General features: G+C 45.3%; 8 protein-coding genes across 8 annotated transcripts; all 8 read left to right on the top strand.

Moving 5' to 3' along the window:
* Positions 1 to 1,090: 1,090 nt before the first annotated feature.
* On the top strand, positions 1,091 to 1,489 carry TEOVI_000709700 (60S ribosomal protein L32, putative; the record flags this gene model as incomplete). Its single annotated transcript, XM_067222318.1, has 1 exon — positions 1,091 to 1,489. The coding sequence occupies one exon, from the start codon at positions 1,091 to 1,093 to the stop codon at positions 1,487 to 1,489; it is 399 nt and encodes a 132-aa protein (XP_067078419.1).
* Positions 1,490 to 1,743: 254 nt separating this feature from the next.
* Positions 1,744 to 2,220, top strand: TEOVI_000709600 (cytochrome oxidase subunit VI; the record flags this gene model as incomplete). The annotated part of the gene is made up of 1 exon (XM_067222317.1): positions 1,744 to 2,220. The coding sequence occupies one exon, from the start codon at positions 1,744 to 1,746 to the stop codon at positions 2,218 to 2,220; it is 477 nt and encodes a 158-aa protein (XP_067078418.1).
* A 387-nt stretch (positions 2,221 to 2,607) lies between these two features.
* On the top strand, positions 2,608 to 3,303 carry TEOVI_000709500 (proteasome alpha 2 subunit, putative; the record flags this gene model as incomplete). The annotated part of the gene is made up of 1 exon (XM_067222316.1): positions 2,608 to 3,303. One exon carries the CDS (start codon positions 2,608 to 2,610, stop codon positions 3,301 to 3,303), a length of 696 nt encoding a protein of 231 aa, XP_067078417.1.
* A 449-nt stretch (positions 3,304 to 3,752) lies between these two features.
* TEOVI_000709400 (Protein of unknown function, DUF607, putative) lies at positions 3,753 to 4,517 on the top strand (the record flags this gene model as incomplete). Its single annotated transcript, XM_067222315.1, has 1 exon — positions 3,753 to 4,517. The coding sequence occupies one exon, from the start codon at positions 3,753 to 3,755 to the stop codon at positions 4,515 to 4,517; it is 765 nt and encodes a 254-aa protein (XP_067078416.1).
* Positions 4,518 to 5,183: 666 nt separating this feature from the next.
* On the top strand, positions 5,184 to 6,860 carry TEOVI_000709300 (pumillio/PUF RNA binding protein 3; the record flags this gene model as incomplete). Its single annotated transcript, XM_067222314.1, has 1 exon — positions 5,184 to 6,860. The coding sequence occupies one exon, from the start codon at positions 5,184 to 5,186 to the stop codon at positions 6,858 to 6,860; it is 1,677 nt and encodes a 558-aa protein (XP_067078415.1).
* Positions 6,861 to 9,631: 2,771 nt separating this feature from the next.
* TEOVI_000709200 (uncharacterized protein) lies at positions 9,632 to 10,027 on the top strand (the record flags this gene model as incomplete). The annotated part of the gene is made up of 1 exon (XM_067222313.1): positions 9,632 to 10,027. One exon carries the CDS (start codon positions 9,632 to 9,634, stop codon positions 10,025 to 10,027), a length of 396 nt encoding a protein of 131 aa, XP_067078414.1.
* A 326-nt stretch (positions 10,028 to 10,353) lies between these two features.
* Positions 10,354 to 11,661, top strand: TEOVI_000709100 (uncharacterized protein; the record flags this gene model as incomplete). Its single annotated transcript, XM_067222312.1, has 1 exon — positions 10,354 to 11,661. One exon carries the CDS (start codon positions 10,354 to 10,356, stop codon positions 11,659 to 11,661), a length of 1,308 nt encoding a protein of 435 aa, XP_067078413.1.
* A 293-nt stretch (positions 11,662 to 11,954) lies between these two features.
* TEOVI_000709000 (mitochondrial structure specific endonuclease I (SSE-1), putative) lies at positions 11,955 to 12,842 on the top strand (the record flags this gene model as incomplete). The annotated part of the gene is made up of 1 exon (XM_067222311.1): positions 11,955 to 12,842. The coding sequence occupies one exon, from the start codon at positions 11,955 to 11,957 to the stop codon at positions 12,840 to 12,842; it is 888 nt and encodes a 295-aa protein (XP_067078412.1).
* Between the last annotated feature and the right edge of the window lie 325 nt (positions 12,843 to 13,167).

Raw genomic sequence — 13,167 nt, 5'->3', positions numbered from 1 at the left:
TATATATATATATATATATTTGCTGCTTGATGGAAATTCATGCTCAAGTTACCACTGAAGTAAAAAAGAGTATCACTTTTCTTATTTTATTGTTTTTCCTCTTTGACCAGTTTTCAGCTGTGGAGGTAGCAGGGATGGTCACTCAAACTGAAATGGAGGAACGGATTCGCGTGTCTTTGGAACCGGAGTCGTGTGATGTGGTTGTGTTAAGTGAGGAAGACCGGAAGTATGGTGTGGTCATTGTTTCCAGAAAGTTCAACGATGTTCCACTGGTAAAAAGACACCGTATGGTAAATGACCTTTTTAAGGATGAGTTGCTGTCCGGTGAAATTCATGCCTTAACAATAACGGCGAAGCCATTACCGTAGCACGCATCACGTGTCGGGGATGCACAAGCATCACGATCGCTAAGACATGTTGTTGCTCACTTTTGCACGTTCGTTTCGCTTTGCTCGAAGGAAACGCGCGGCGGAGGCAATTTGCCGGAAACTCCAGTAAATATTCGCCCGGTACGTACCCGAGCGCTGCGGAGGTTGTTTCCTTAACAACGATACGGTTTAGCCAGAACACAATTTGCAGCACTTCCGCTTCACATCGTGCTTGTTAAGATGGCCAAGATTTCTCTTGTGCATTCCCTTCATATGGTAGTCAATGAACGATTCCTTGTTTCCGTGGTGCATACGGATTATGGATAATGGGGTTTAGCAGCCTCTACACTGGAAGGTTGTGTGTAACTGAAACATGACAGTATCAATGCCTCTGAGAATCCACTGTATTTTTGCGTTTATCAGGATGCTAGGGTTTCCATCCTGTTGGCTCCGCCGGTCATAGTTTAATTCGAAAAAAATAGTCTTTGGGACTATTAAATTCCCTCTGCTGAGTCTAAACAGCGACGTGTCGTCAATTTGCATTGCTTCGTTTCGCTGAGTTGTGTGCCCTCAATCGCGGCTACCGTGGCTTGCGCTTACTGCTATCTCTATATGATCCTTTTCTGATGTTTCTCGCCCCGTTTTTTTTCTTTGCCTAATATATATGTTGCTTAATGCAACTGTGATGATGTTTGTTCATCGGTAGTGTGGAGGTCCTTAGGATGGTGAAGCCGTTCGTGCCCCGGAATATCGTGAAGAAGCGCACGAAGAAGTTCACGCGCCATAGGTGTGAGCTCTTCCCGCAGCTAAGCAGCAGTTGGCGGAAGCCTCGTGGTGAGGACTCGCCGGTTCGTCGCCGTTACAAGGGACAGAAGGCAATGCCAAACAAGGGTTATGGAAGCGACCGCAGAACAAAGTATATCACCCCGTCAGGTTTCAAAAACTTTCCCGTCAACAACGTGCAAGATCTTTATATGCTCCTAATGCAAAACCGCAAGTACGCTGGTGTCATTTCACATACTGTGGGAGCCAAAGCCCGCAAAGCGATTGTCCGGAAGGCTCACGAGCTTGACGTACGTCTGATTAATGGTAATGCCAAATTGCGGCGTGTTGACGTTTAATGAGATTCGTCCTTCACACATGTGATGCTTTTTTGTCATTTCCTATAGGTGTTATATATACCATAAACTTTCAAAGCAGCAAATATTACTATTTTTTTTTCATTTGTTTGCGTCTGTGTTGCTCGTGTGAGGCATCAAGGACACCTATTGGCTTCTTGACCCATTCATCAGACATGCATTTTCCCCCTCTGACGTTTCCTGCGCATTGTGTGTAGTGTAGCAAATAAGTCCTTAGCGTCTTCGAGAAAGTAATCATGCCCTTTGTCGATCACAATAAATACAAGATTCAGAGGGAGGATTTGCCAGCCCTTCCCCATTTCACAGATTTTAACGACCCCCGCTTCTGTGGGACCAACAACAAACAGAAGAATGGTATACTTGCGTACTACCAGTGGCTTCACTGTGTTGGAAACTGGGGAGAGGAACATTCCATGTGCAAGAAGATGCGGTGGTACGTGGAACGCATGATGCAGGAGGTTTGGTTGGAAAAATGGGAGGAGAAGCGTGCTCTAGGACATTTTGATCACGTTCTTCTGTACGGTGTTAAACCGTGGAAAGACTTTGAGCCGTTGTACCAACCTGTAAAGACAAACCGCAAGGGCGCCTACGAGTTCTGGCTGGACCGCGACTTTGAACCACTTTATGATGCCGATGCTTCAGATTTCTGCGAAAAAGCACCGATTCTCCATGACATCTTTGTCAAGGGGAAGAAACCCGTATATGATGAGTAGTTAGTGACGAAAAGGTTGTCTTAATAGTAGCGATCGTTTCCTTTTCTTTGTAGCATAATTTCCTCATGTATTTCTTTAGCTTATTTAGTATGGGTTGCGTTTTCAAGGGGTTGTCCTGGGTAGCGGAAGTATTTGTGGAATTGGAAAAGTTACTATTCCTGTTCCTTTTTCTTATTTTTTTGTATGGCTAATCATACTGAGGGAGTTTTTTTTTGCCATTTGCGGATTATTGCCTAACCGCTTGGTTTTATAGACTTTTTGATTGCTTTCCCTTCATTATCTTTTATGCTTTTTCTGTTGATTCTTCCTCCTATCCCATTTATGAAAGAAGAAAGTTTCATCTTTTTTTGTTTGCTTGTGCTTTGTAATACTCGCCTGCGCCGACCAATGTCTGAGTCTTCGTACGGTCTTACAACATTCAGTCCTTCCGGAAGACTTGTGCAGATTGAGTATGCAACGACGGCCGCCTCCAAAGGGACAACAGCCTTAGGTGTCAAGGCAACTGATGGTGTTGTCATTGCAGCAGAAAAGAAAACAACATCACCCCTCGCTGACTCCTTAACACTTCATAAGGTGTTTGCTTTGGATGATCATGTTGGCTGTACGTATAGTGGGATTGGTCCTGATTGCCGCGTGCTTGTTGATGCTGCCCGACGCGCATGCCAGCGCTACCGCCTGACATATCATGAGCCAATGCCTATTAGTCAACTGGTTCGTCAAATCAGTTTCTTGTTTCAAGAATTCACGCAATCCGGCGGTGTCCGTCCATTTGGGTGTTCTCTTCTCGTTGCCGGGGCGGATTCTCGTGGAAATCATCTTTATCAACTGGACCCCAGTGGAACCTTCTGGACGTGGAAGGCGACATCTATCGGCAAAGGCAGCCCCGATGCGAGAACATTCCTCGAGAAACGGTACACCAATGAAATGGAAATTGAAGACGCCGTACACACTGCGCTTTTGACACTGAAGGAGGGGTTTGATGGGAGAATGACAGCTGAAAACACGCAAGTGGGTCGGGTGGTTGAAGGTCGCTTTGAACTGCTTACGGTAGAGCAGTTGAAGGATTACCTGGACCAAATCTAATGTGGTAGAATGTTTTCTCCGCTGTGATTGCGAGTAGGGTGCTTCCTTATTTTTTTCCTTTGTAGGCAACCCGCGGCGGAAAAGCAACGAATGAGACATTGACGCAATTTGAGAGGAAAAAAGAGGGGCCACTAAAGAGTGCAGGGTAGTAAATGGTGGGTGCGTGATGGTTTTAACTGCCCTTCTGGATTGTGTCCCACTATTATTGGGCACCATTCTATACGCCTGCCCGAAAAGGTGTGTGCGTGTGTGGTTCAACTGAACATGTGTAGTTGTGCACTTGCTTCGCACGTTCTCCGTGTTTTTTTTTCCGGCGGGTGGGCCTCGATTATTCGTCTGTCTCTTCACATCTGTTTTCCCCCCCTTTTTTTAAAAAATTGAACTAGTACTTTTAGATTCTTTTTTATCTGAGGTTGCTAAAACACACTCACACGTGTAAGAATAATACAATGGAGCACGTAGTAGCCAGGGTCGCAGGTGTTCAAAAGCCAGCGGATATGCCGTTACGGCTCCTGAAGAAACAACAGTGGGTTAGATGTGCTTTGGACTGCAGTCACAAGAGAGTGCTGAAGAAAGAAGCATTTATTGAACTGTGCACCTCCAACCCGTACACACCGTTGTGTGAGCGAATGTCTAAAAGCGAAGGCATAAAATTCCTTCAGGCGCTTCATAACGCAAGGCAAGTAATAGTAGTGCAAGATTACGTGTACATCAATCCAGCTGATGTTGTTGACGCTGTTCATGTGCGACTAGAACTTCCTAATGTTGCGCGGAGGGCACCTGTAACCTCACGAAATTGCTCTTCTGGGCAACCCAAGGACTCTGAAGTAACTTTGAGAAGTGACATGGAGCGCCGCCGCTTCTTCTGGGCCATTGTTTCCCTCCTCAGTAGTGCCCAAATGTCAATTTTAGCTTACTTGACGTTTAGTGTTTATGGTTGGAGTGTCATGGAGCCTATTTGCTATTTTGTAACAACCTCAACGTCACTTTGTGCTTACGCCTATGGTCTTTGCTACAAGAGGAACTGCTCATATGAGGCTATTGACTCCCAGTTGGCGTCTTCAGACACTTTGGTGGAAGGAAAGTCCCCTTCCACCGTGTGTACACAACCATTTTTCATGGAAGCAGTGGAACTTTTGCGGACCGTGCAAGCGGAAAGCGACAACAGTGGATTGGCTGAAGCTTCTTCTTCCGATACCAAAGACAAAGCTTAAAATGCAAACCAATGAAGGGGAGAATATAAAGATTCCGTAGTGGTTAGCGGAAGTAGCAGTAGTGCAAGAAAAGCGATAATATTGGAATGTGTAATACGTATTTGGATAGAGCTCAAGAGACCTTGCATCATCTACTATTCGAATGATAGGGTTCCCGTACTTTTTGTTGGCAGCTCAGCACTGGCGACGATCTACGTTCAAAACGCTTCACCGTATGACGGTTGCTTTATGGCAGAAAGTTGCTGTTTACTCAATGAAATCGTCCGCAAGGTGATGACATTGTTGTGATGGACGCGCCAGTAAGAGTAGGAAAACAAAAGAGAAAATGCGTTTTTGTAAAAATGGCGTACGCAACCGGCGAGATAAGGGTGTAATCACTTTAAATTTGCTTCCTTCTATCGACAGTAACGTTGTGCCCGTAATGCGGGACCAGTCATCTGCCTCTCCTCAGCGTTACAGTTAAGCATTTTCGCGGGTCAGGACGGTCATTTTTTGTTTTTTTTCACTGTTTCCGTGTATCCTTCATTGTGCCGCATTGTTAGTGCGCGTACACACTCGCTCCCCCTCCGACACACATGCCTGTGCATGTGTTCCAGTTCCCAAGGATCATTATCATTGTTTTTATTTGTTTTGTTTGCACTTAAGGTATCATTTTGGGTATATAGGATGTGGACTGTGCAGGAGGACGAGTACAAGAACACTGAACTCAGTTTTTCAGGTTTGGAGTTAAGTCCGCTCAGTGGAACTGAGGACGCGGCGTTCAAACCTATTGGAGTGTACACGAAAAGTTCACAGGTGTTTGTTAATGCCTCCACGACACCATTGACGGGCACCCCACCAAATGACCGTTGCCCAACAGCAACTTTACTTCCACCACAACGAACTCCTGGAAGTCCTGCTGCGGCGGGACGTTTTTTCCCACGTTCCCAAGCTGCTAATGTCAGTGTCATGCGCGTCGATGCGCCGCCTTTTGAGCCGTCGTCTAACAATTTGGCGGCTGCCATTACTTTTGTTGAGACGCCAACCGGAGGGAAACGTGGCGGGTTGCCTTTCACAGGACCTTCAGAGCGCCGCAGCCCCCATTTAATGATGCCTATTGATGACACACCCGGGAGGGATAAGGATCGTACCACATCTCAATATGTGGAATGGAGTGGCCATCATGTTAATTCATACCACTCCCACAACGCCATGCGCCCCTTTACCACTGGTGGTAGTGGCAACAGTACTGTAAGTGTCGAGAATTTAAGGGGAAACGTTTACGAGCTGGCAAAGGATCAACATGGTTGTCGCTTCCTTCAGCGCTTGCTGTGCGATCCGGAGGCAGATTGTGAGATTCCTCGGACGATAATGAGCGAAATTGTTCCACACGTCGCTGAATTGATGACAGATCAATATGCCAACTTCTTGGTTCAAAAGCTGTTTGATATTATGCCTAAAGATGTAAGGTACAGCGTCGCATGTGTTGCGGCCCCGAAAATTGCTGCCATAGCGCTTACGCCGCACGGTACCTTCAGCGTGCAAAAGATGATCGAAACTATTTCCTCACGTGAGGAGTTAGTTATCATTCGTGAAGCGCTATCCAAAGATGTTGTGCGTCTTGTGAAGGATGCGAATGGTAATCACGCTATTCAAAAGGTTCTTCAGCGGTTTGAACCGGATGATAAAGAGTTCGTTTACGCTGCCGTTGCTGTGGACTGCATTACCATTGCAAAGAATAAGCAGGGTTGCTGTGTGCTGCAACGTTGCCTCGAGTATGCTTCCCCTGCTCAGCGGTCCACCCTAGTGAGACATATTTTGGAGTGCTGCTTGCAAATTGCTGAGGATCCGTATGGAAATTATGTTCTCCAGTACGTGATTTCCGCGGGTGATAGCAAAACCATTGACACGATTGCAATCGCATTTCTGCCTCATTTAGTCCAATTATGCATGAACAAATTTAGCTCCAACGTCATGGAGAAGGTTTTATGCCGAGTGTCACCACTCGTGCAGGAAATGTACGTGGATACTATGTGTACACCGGAGGTTGCAGCTCGATTAATTCAGGATGATTTCGGCAACTACGTACTTCAAACAGCATTGACTATATGCACGGCAGGACAAGCGGAAGCGCTTGTTTCTGTCATTCGGCCTCTGATGCCATCAATTAGGAATACGCCTTATGCAAAGAAGCTTGAGGGAAAAATTGAGAGCGCCATGTTGAAGAATGCGAATGGTCACGTGCCTGCAGTTGGTGTTGAAATGGGCCGACTGTTGGAAATGCAGGAAGCGGGAAGTGAACATTCGCCCTCTTGCCACAGTTCTGATATTCGTGCGCCTCAAAACCAACCGCTCTCCGGCTGAACTCCCATGGCCAAGTGTTTTAGTGGTGGTGGGTAATCACTCCCCCATTTTTTTTTATTCTCTTCGTGAAGTTGTATATTGTGTATGATAAATTTTTTTTTTTAAAGGAGAAGCGAAGGAAATAATAAATTAAAAAAAAAGGCCCAAAAGGGGAAGAAAAAGAGCAAAAAAAAATCTAGTAGGAAATCGAGAATAGTAACAGCATCAACAAAAAAGTGTGAAAGGATACATAAAAGGGAATGAGTGAAGAGAGAAGAAGTGGTGTGATGCAAGGGATTCAAAGAAAGAAGGTGAAAGGATAAATGACAACAACTATTATTTCAAACGCACCGGAGAAGTAAAAGAAAAGACAAGGAAGACTAATGTGAGTTGTCGCACATATGTTTGCGCTAGCGTGCATTCATATATGTATCACTATATAAATGAAGTTAGGAGCGGAAACAGTTAACGCTGCAATTAAAAAAAAAAAAAAGAGAGAAAGGAACAAAGAAAAAAAACATGCATAAAAAATGATAGTAAAAAATTTAAAAAAAAAACAGAGAAACGTAAGGAACGGAAGTGGATCTCCGAAAGGAAGTAAAAAAAATAAAAAATAAAAAATGGTGTGAACTGCCCCCCTGGTGAAAGGGGTTACCACAAGTGTTTCCACGACTCCCCCCCTTCCCCAAAGATAAAAAAAAGTTAATGAAGCAAACAAACGGAAACGAAAAAAAAAAAGAAAGAAAAAAGAAAACATGCCTGTATAATCAAATGTGAAAGGAAGAAGCGTGACTTATCATCTTTGGATTCTGTCTTTCCTTTTAAATACGTCGAAGGAGGTTTGTGCAGTCGCTCTGCTTTGCCATTAAGCCAGTGGTGAGTAAAAGGTACGAATCAAAAGGTAGAAGATGTCATACGTGTGCGTGGTTTTTGCGAGAAAAAAAAATTGAGCATCGTTTCTCAAAGTGATGGGTGACACGGAAAAGAAGGTGGGGAAAAAGTGAGGGCCTTATGTTTCGGGAGATGTGTGTGTGTGTGTGTGCCTGTGTATTTGAACTTCAAGTATTAAAACGATTGCAGTGGTCGTTTTAATTTCCTTTTGAGGGGGTTTATCTTCATAGTTTGTACCATTTCACCTCCCATCGCCGTAACCCTGCGTGTTTTTGTAAAGTTTTGACGGTAATTGGTTGTCTATTACGCGTTGTAGTACTCGTTTGTTGTTTTTTTTTTAAATGCAAGTTTCCATTTTCTCCTCGTATATTCCTTCTGCCACCCGGTCTTTTCCCGTTCCCTTCGCTTTTCCCCCATGCCGCTGCACGTTGCCGCCTTGCGGGTTGAAGGTGAGATGTTGGGTTTGTTATTATTATTATTATTATTGAAAATTGTAAAAATGGAGTGAAATGTCGGGCGATGCGAAAGTGAGGAATCAAAAATAAAAAAAAAGCATACACACACATATATATATATATAAAGGGGGAAATCGTAAGAATCACAATAAAAGGAGGGGGAGACGGTGAAAAGTTTACCATGTCACATGAGAGAGCACATGCGTGTGATGCCTTTTGAACATTACTTTTGTAGGGTCAGCAACCATTTGATGGAAGCAGCAGTAAACAACAAAAAAAAGAAGTGGATGTGAAAGGTGGGAATATGGTGGTGGGGATGTTATACCAATTTTTATATTTGTTTCGTTTTCCCCCGTATAGAACACACAGGGATGAAAGGCGAGGGGGGGGGGCGATTTTGTCTAGTGGTATCAACGGGAAGGAGAAGTGTGCTAAATGAACGAATCATCTTTTTTTTTTCTTTTATCTTCTTTTGGGTTGTATCATATGAAGACACAACCACAGGGGAGGGAAAAGGGGGGAAAGTGACGTGAAATATATGCAAAGGAAAGGAAAACAAAGTAAGTTGCTATTCTGTATAGTTGCTTGTTTCACGCGTATGGACCAAACATCTTCGAATGCGGTTCTCAGCGAGTCTTTGTGCTCAATTTCCTTTTCATTCGTTTTCTCACTTGAGTAACCTCTCATTGCTTTGGTATTTCTTTACACACAAGCACGCTTTCTTCCTTTTTTTTGAAAAAACTCCTGCAAGTGATATCTTTATATGGCTAGGAGAACACAGATACGCATATACGTTGATATATATATATATATATATATGCTGACGGATTGTGTGGGTGCGTAGAGCCCCTCTGAGCCCCCTCTTCTTTTACTTTTGTACTGAACTATTGATTTCATTTTGCCTTCGTGGGCCCTCCCTTTTCAATCACATGTGGTGTAAAAAAAAAAATAATTACCGAAACTCAGGCACGCATGGCACTCGCTTCCCTTCCCTTTGACTTACACACTGCGCTGCGTGGCAACAAGCGACCTCGACTCTGAAGGGACGACTGGAGGAAAGTGGAAAAAAGAAAGGAGGTTTTTCTCGTTGTCTCACTCAGTTCGTTCTCCTCACTTTTTTTTGGTTTCTGTGCTGCTGCCACAGTAACAACGGCAACCGATACAATATGCTTTTAAATTCCTCCTTTTTTGTTTATTTTGTTCTTATTGCCGTTGTATTCATCACACCTCACCGGGTGTGGTTCGTATATATATATATATATATATATCTACGTATTTCTGCATTGCTCTGTATATATTTATATATACGTATGTGCAGATGTTGCTCCTGTTCTTTACTGTGTTCTGTTTCTCCTTCACTGCGTTGGCGCTTTCCTTCAAATTTCTTTATATAATTTACTTTTTTTTGTCGGCACATCCTCCTTTCGATCAGTTTGGGCTTATGGGATGGACCCTGCCGATCCCACGGCGTCTCAATGTGACAAAATCAGTAGCATCGTGTCGAGGTTAGAAATGAATGAGAAGCGTCAACATGAACTGATGCTCCAAATCAGCGCATGCGAAGCCCGCATTAGGGCTATTGAAGCTCATATGTCTAGGAATTCCGATGAGGTGCCGAAAAAATCATTAGATTCACAAGTTAATGATCGCATGAAAACCGATGATAGAAAGCAGGCGGTGGCTGTAACGGAGGAAAGGATATGCGATTACTGTCTTATTTTCACGCAGTGTTGGTCATGCCCGGCTTGTGGACGTGAGTGGTACTGCAGTAGCCGATGCCAGCGCTTAAGGACTTACCTTCATGGGCCATTTTGTGGTTGTCAGAGACCTGCGGTTGCATAGGCGCGTCACAAAATCCCCACGTGTTAGATATTTCTTCTTTTCGTTGCTTCCGCCTCCACATGTGGTAAACGAGGCGAACCCAAGACAAAAATGGAAGTGTGTGGCGTCTCATACGTACACGCATAATTCACCTGTATTTCACATTTAACATTTGCTTATGTAGAATGCATGGATGGAATAGTCACTGCTATTACTATTGTTGTCAAACTTGTTTGACACGAACATCTTTCGACCCCCTCCCCAACCCGTTCCCTTCGTAGGCTGTGAAGTGTTATCTTTTTCTTCCCCAAACTTTCCCAGCAGGTGCGGAAGCAGTTTTCGAAGAAATGGAAAAGGCCCGTCAATGGGCCTCTGAACTTTCCTCGGCGGATGTCGTGGAGGTGATGAGAGCTCGACAGGCGCTGGCGCGTTTGATGTCACCGAGGGATTTACTCGAACTGTGGCGAGGAGGACAACAGGATGCAGCAGCAGCACTCCTTAATGAAGCGGAGGAGGTTGGGTGCCCTGAAGTGTACGCATCTCTGGGGGAAAGCTTCAACCAATTGCTTGGTTCCGGTTGCCAAGCGTCAATTGCGAGTGAGTTTCTTATTCTGGACGAGTCCCACATTGTTCTGCGTTTTCTTTTAGCTGGAGTAGGGCATGAAGATGTCATGAGGGCGGGTTGCTTACGTCCCGCGCTTATCGGTGCACTGGCCGTTTTGCCCGAGCGGATGGCTCCAGCTGTAGGCGAACTGTTCTGTGCATCCTTGAGGAGCGAGAAAATATTGAGGTTGTTTGATGAAAATTCCCCCGAGTCGGAGGATAATTTGAGGGTTTGTGAGTTCCTTGCTGCTCACACTGATTTACCGTCTTTCATTGTCAACGCCACGCTCGAAGCGTTCGAGAGTGACCCCCTACTCGTTGCGAATTACCTTATAGTGAGCGGCATTGTAAGTCGTCACACGGAGTTATCGACACAGTTACTCGGTAGGATCTACCATGAGCTCACGAATGGTATGAACGGTTTTTTGTTCCCGTTTGTGTGTCGTGCGTGCGCAATAACCCTCAACAAGCACGAGGAAAACGCCGGGAAGTATGCTGAGTTGTGGGGAACTGCCGTTGCTGCTCAGTTGGACCGCTGCGATCCGGACACTCGCGATGCAATTTACGATCTTCTTGGCGCGGCAAGCACTACACAAACGGGATGGGGAGCTGTACAATCTTTTGTTAAGGAGGAAGACCTGCTGCATGCACTCGGTGCGAAGAAACTGTGCGCTGGTGCGCTGAGCTTTATGAGTGTTGTTGTGCAGTCTCTTTTCGTACCTGATACATATTTTACTCGACAGATTCTCACTGCGGCGTGGCAGTTACGAGTCAGCCAGGACGATACCACTCGAGAGAGGTTGTGGGAGTTTATTGTTAAGTGTCTTTCACGTGAGTCGTTGGTGTTTATTATCTTTCCACTGTGTGCTTCTTACCTCTGCTCTTCACGTCAAGAGCATTTGGTTAACATTCGTGTTTTGCAACTCGACGCGGCCACTCGTCTTGTTGCTTCTGGGGTCCTTCCACCTGAATTGACAGAACGGCTACAAGTCTACATCTCCCGAGGGCTTTATCCTCCTGGGTCAGTGGGCGTAGAAACAATGTCACGTTAAGAGTTTTTGCAGATGTTGCTTTATGATCAGCTATCGCGCGAAACGATGTGAGGCACTGCAGTCGCGTTGCGCGTGTGCAGGCGACTCATAAATATTATTCCACCTTTGTTGCGGTGCTTGTGCATCGTGGGTCAATTTGTCTGGGGGTGTGTAAGGTTATTCTAATCATCCTTTTGTGTGGGTTGCGCTTGCTTTGTCGGTTGCTGCCGCTCTAGTTTCTCGTTTGCTCTTTCCTTTTCTTTTGTAATCTCCTTTTGCTTGCTTCTTTAACAACGAGGTTAGGTGCGGGTGCGATGTCGGTACGGGAACGAGCTGTGGTACTTATTGATGGCCCAGCGTTGATTCACCGTTGGTATTACCGTTGGTTGTACACTAATAGAAATAACCCCGTTGATGTGAAGCGCTTTGCCATAACAAATGCGCGGCACACAATTGCTATAGCGCATAGCTTTGATCCCAGTCACTTGATGCAGCACCTTCTCTCGCCGCAGGTGGAGTACACGCATACACCCAAACATAACAAGCTAATTATATGTTTCGATCAAGGTGATGGCGGCCGTCGAGAGATTTACCCAAAGTACAAGTTAAATCGTGAGGGACGAGAAGTAGGGGAAGAGCTTGGAGTCATACAAAAGGTCGCCACGAAGGTGTTTCTGGGTGAGCCGAAGAATACGCTTTTAATTGTACCTCACTTTGACTCGAAGCTCAAGAATGTGAATGCCGAAGCCGACGATATGATTTCCACCTTAGCACAACATACCCAACGAATTAGAATTCCCACTGTCATAATGTCGCATGACCATGACCTGTACCAACTTATCGATGAGGCGAGTAGGTGTTATTACTACGACATTCGTACGAAGCATCTCATATCTGAAAAGGGTGTAATTGAGCGTCTCGGCGTTCACCCAAAACTCGTACGGGATTACAAATGCTTAGCGGGTGACCCTTCTGACAATATTCCTGGTGTGAAGGGAATTGGGAAAACCCGGGCACTGCAGCTGCTAAAAAAGTACGGTGACTTGGAGGGAGTGCTCACCAAAGGCACTAAGAAGCAAGGTGGGGTTGTTGGCGATTTACTGAGGGCTGGTGTCGAGGGTGCCGAACTTTCACGGAAACTTGTAGAGCTGCGTGACTGTCCTAGTGTACTTAGGGTGTGTGAATTCTTCCTGAAGCTATAAAAGTATCGAGGTTTATCAGCTCACATGTTGTCGGTTGCCACTCTCTGTCATCCTTCCATATACATTGTTTGTTGTATTTCGTTCTCACCCATTTCCCCCTTGCCGATGTCGCTGAGTTTGGCTTTTTGGCATTCCGCGTTGTGACGTGGATGCATCTCACAACAGTGCAGCGGTGCTCCCATTTGGAGAGTTGATGCTTACCGTTGCGTTGACGGGGGTGGTGGTGGACTTTTAACTGTTCACGTACGAGGACCCCTTTTAATTTGTTCCATAGAAACACGCCGTCCCGCCGTACAGTGGGGTTGAAATAGAGAAGGAGATTTAG

The sequence above is a fragment of the Trypanosoma equiperdum genome, assembly GCF_001457755.1.
Source record: "Trypanosoma equiperdum strain OVI genome assembly, contig: ctg_1610, whole genome shotgun sequence".
Taxonomy (NCBI): domain Eukaryota; phylum Euglenozoa; class Kinetoplastea; order Trypanosomatida; family Trypanosomatidae; genus Trypanosoma; species Trypanosoma equiperdum.
This window is presented reverse-complemented; position numbering and strand designations above follow the sequence as displayed.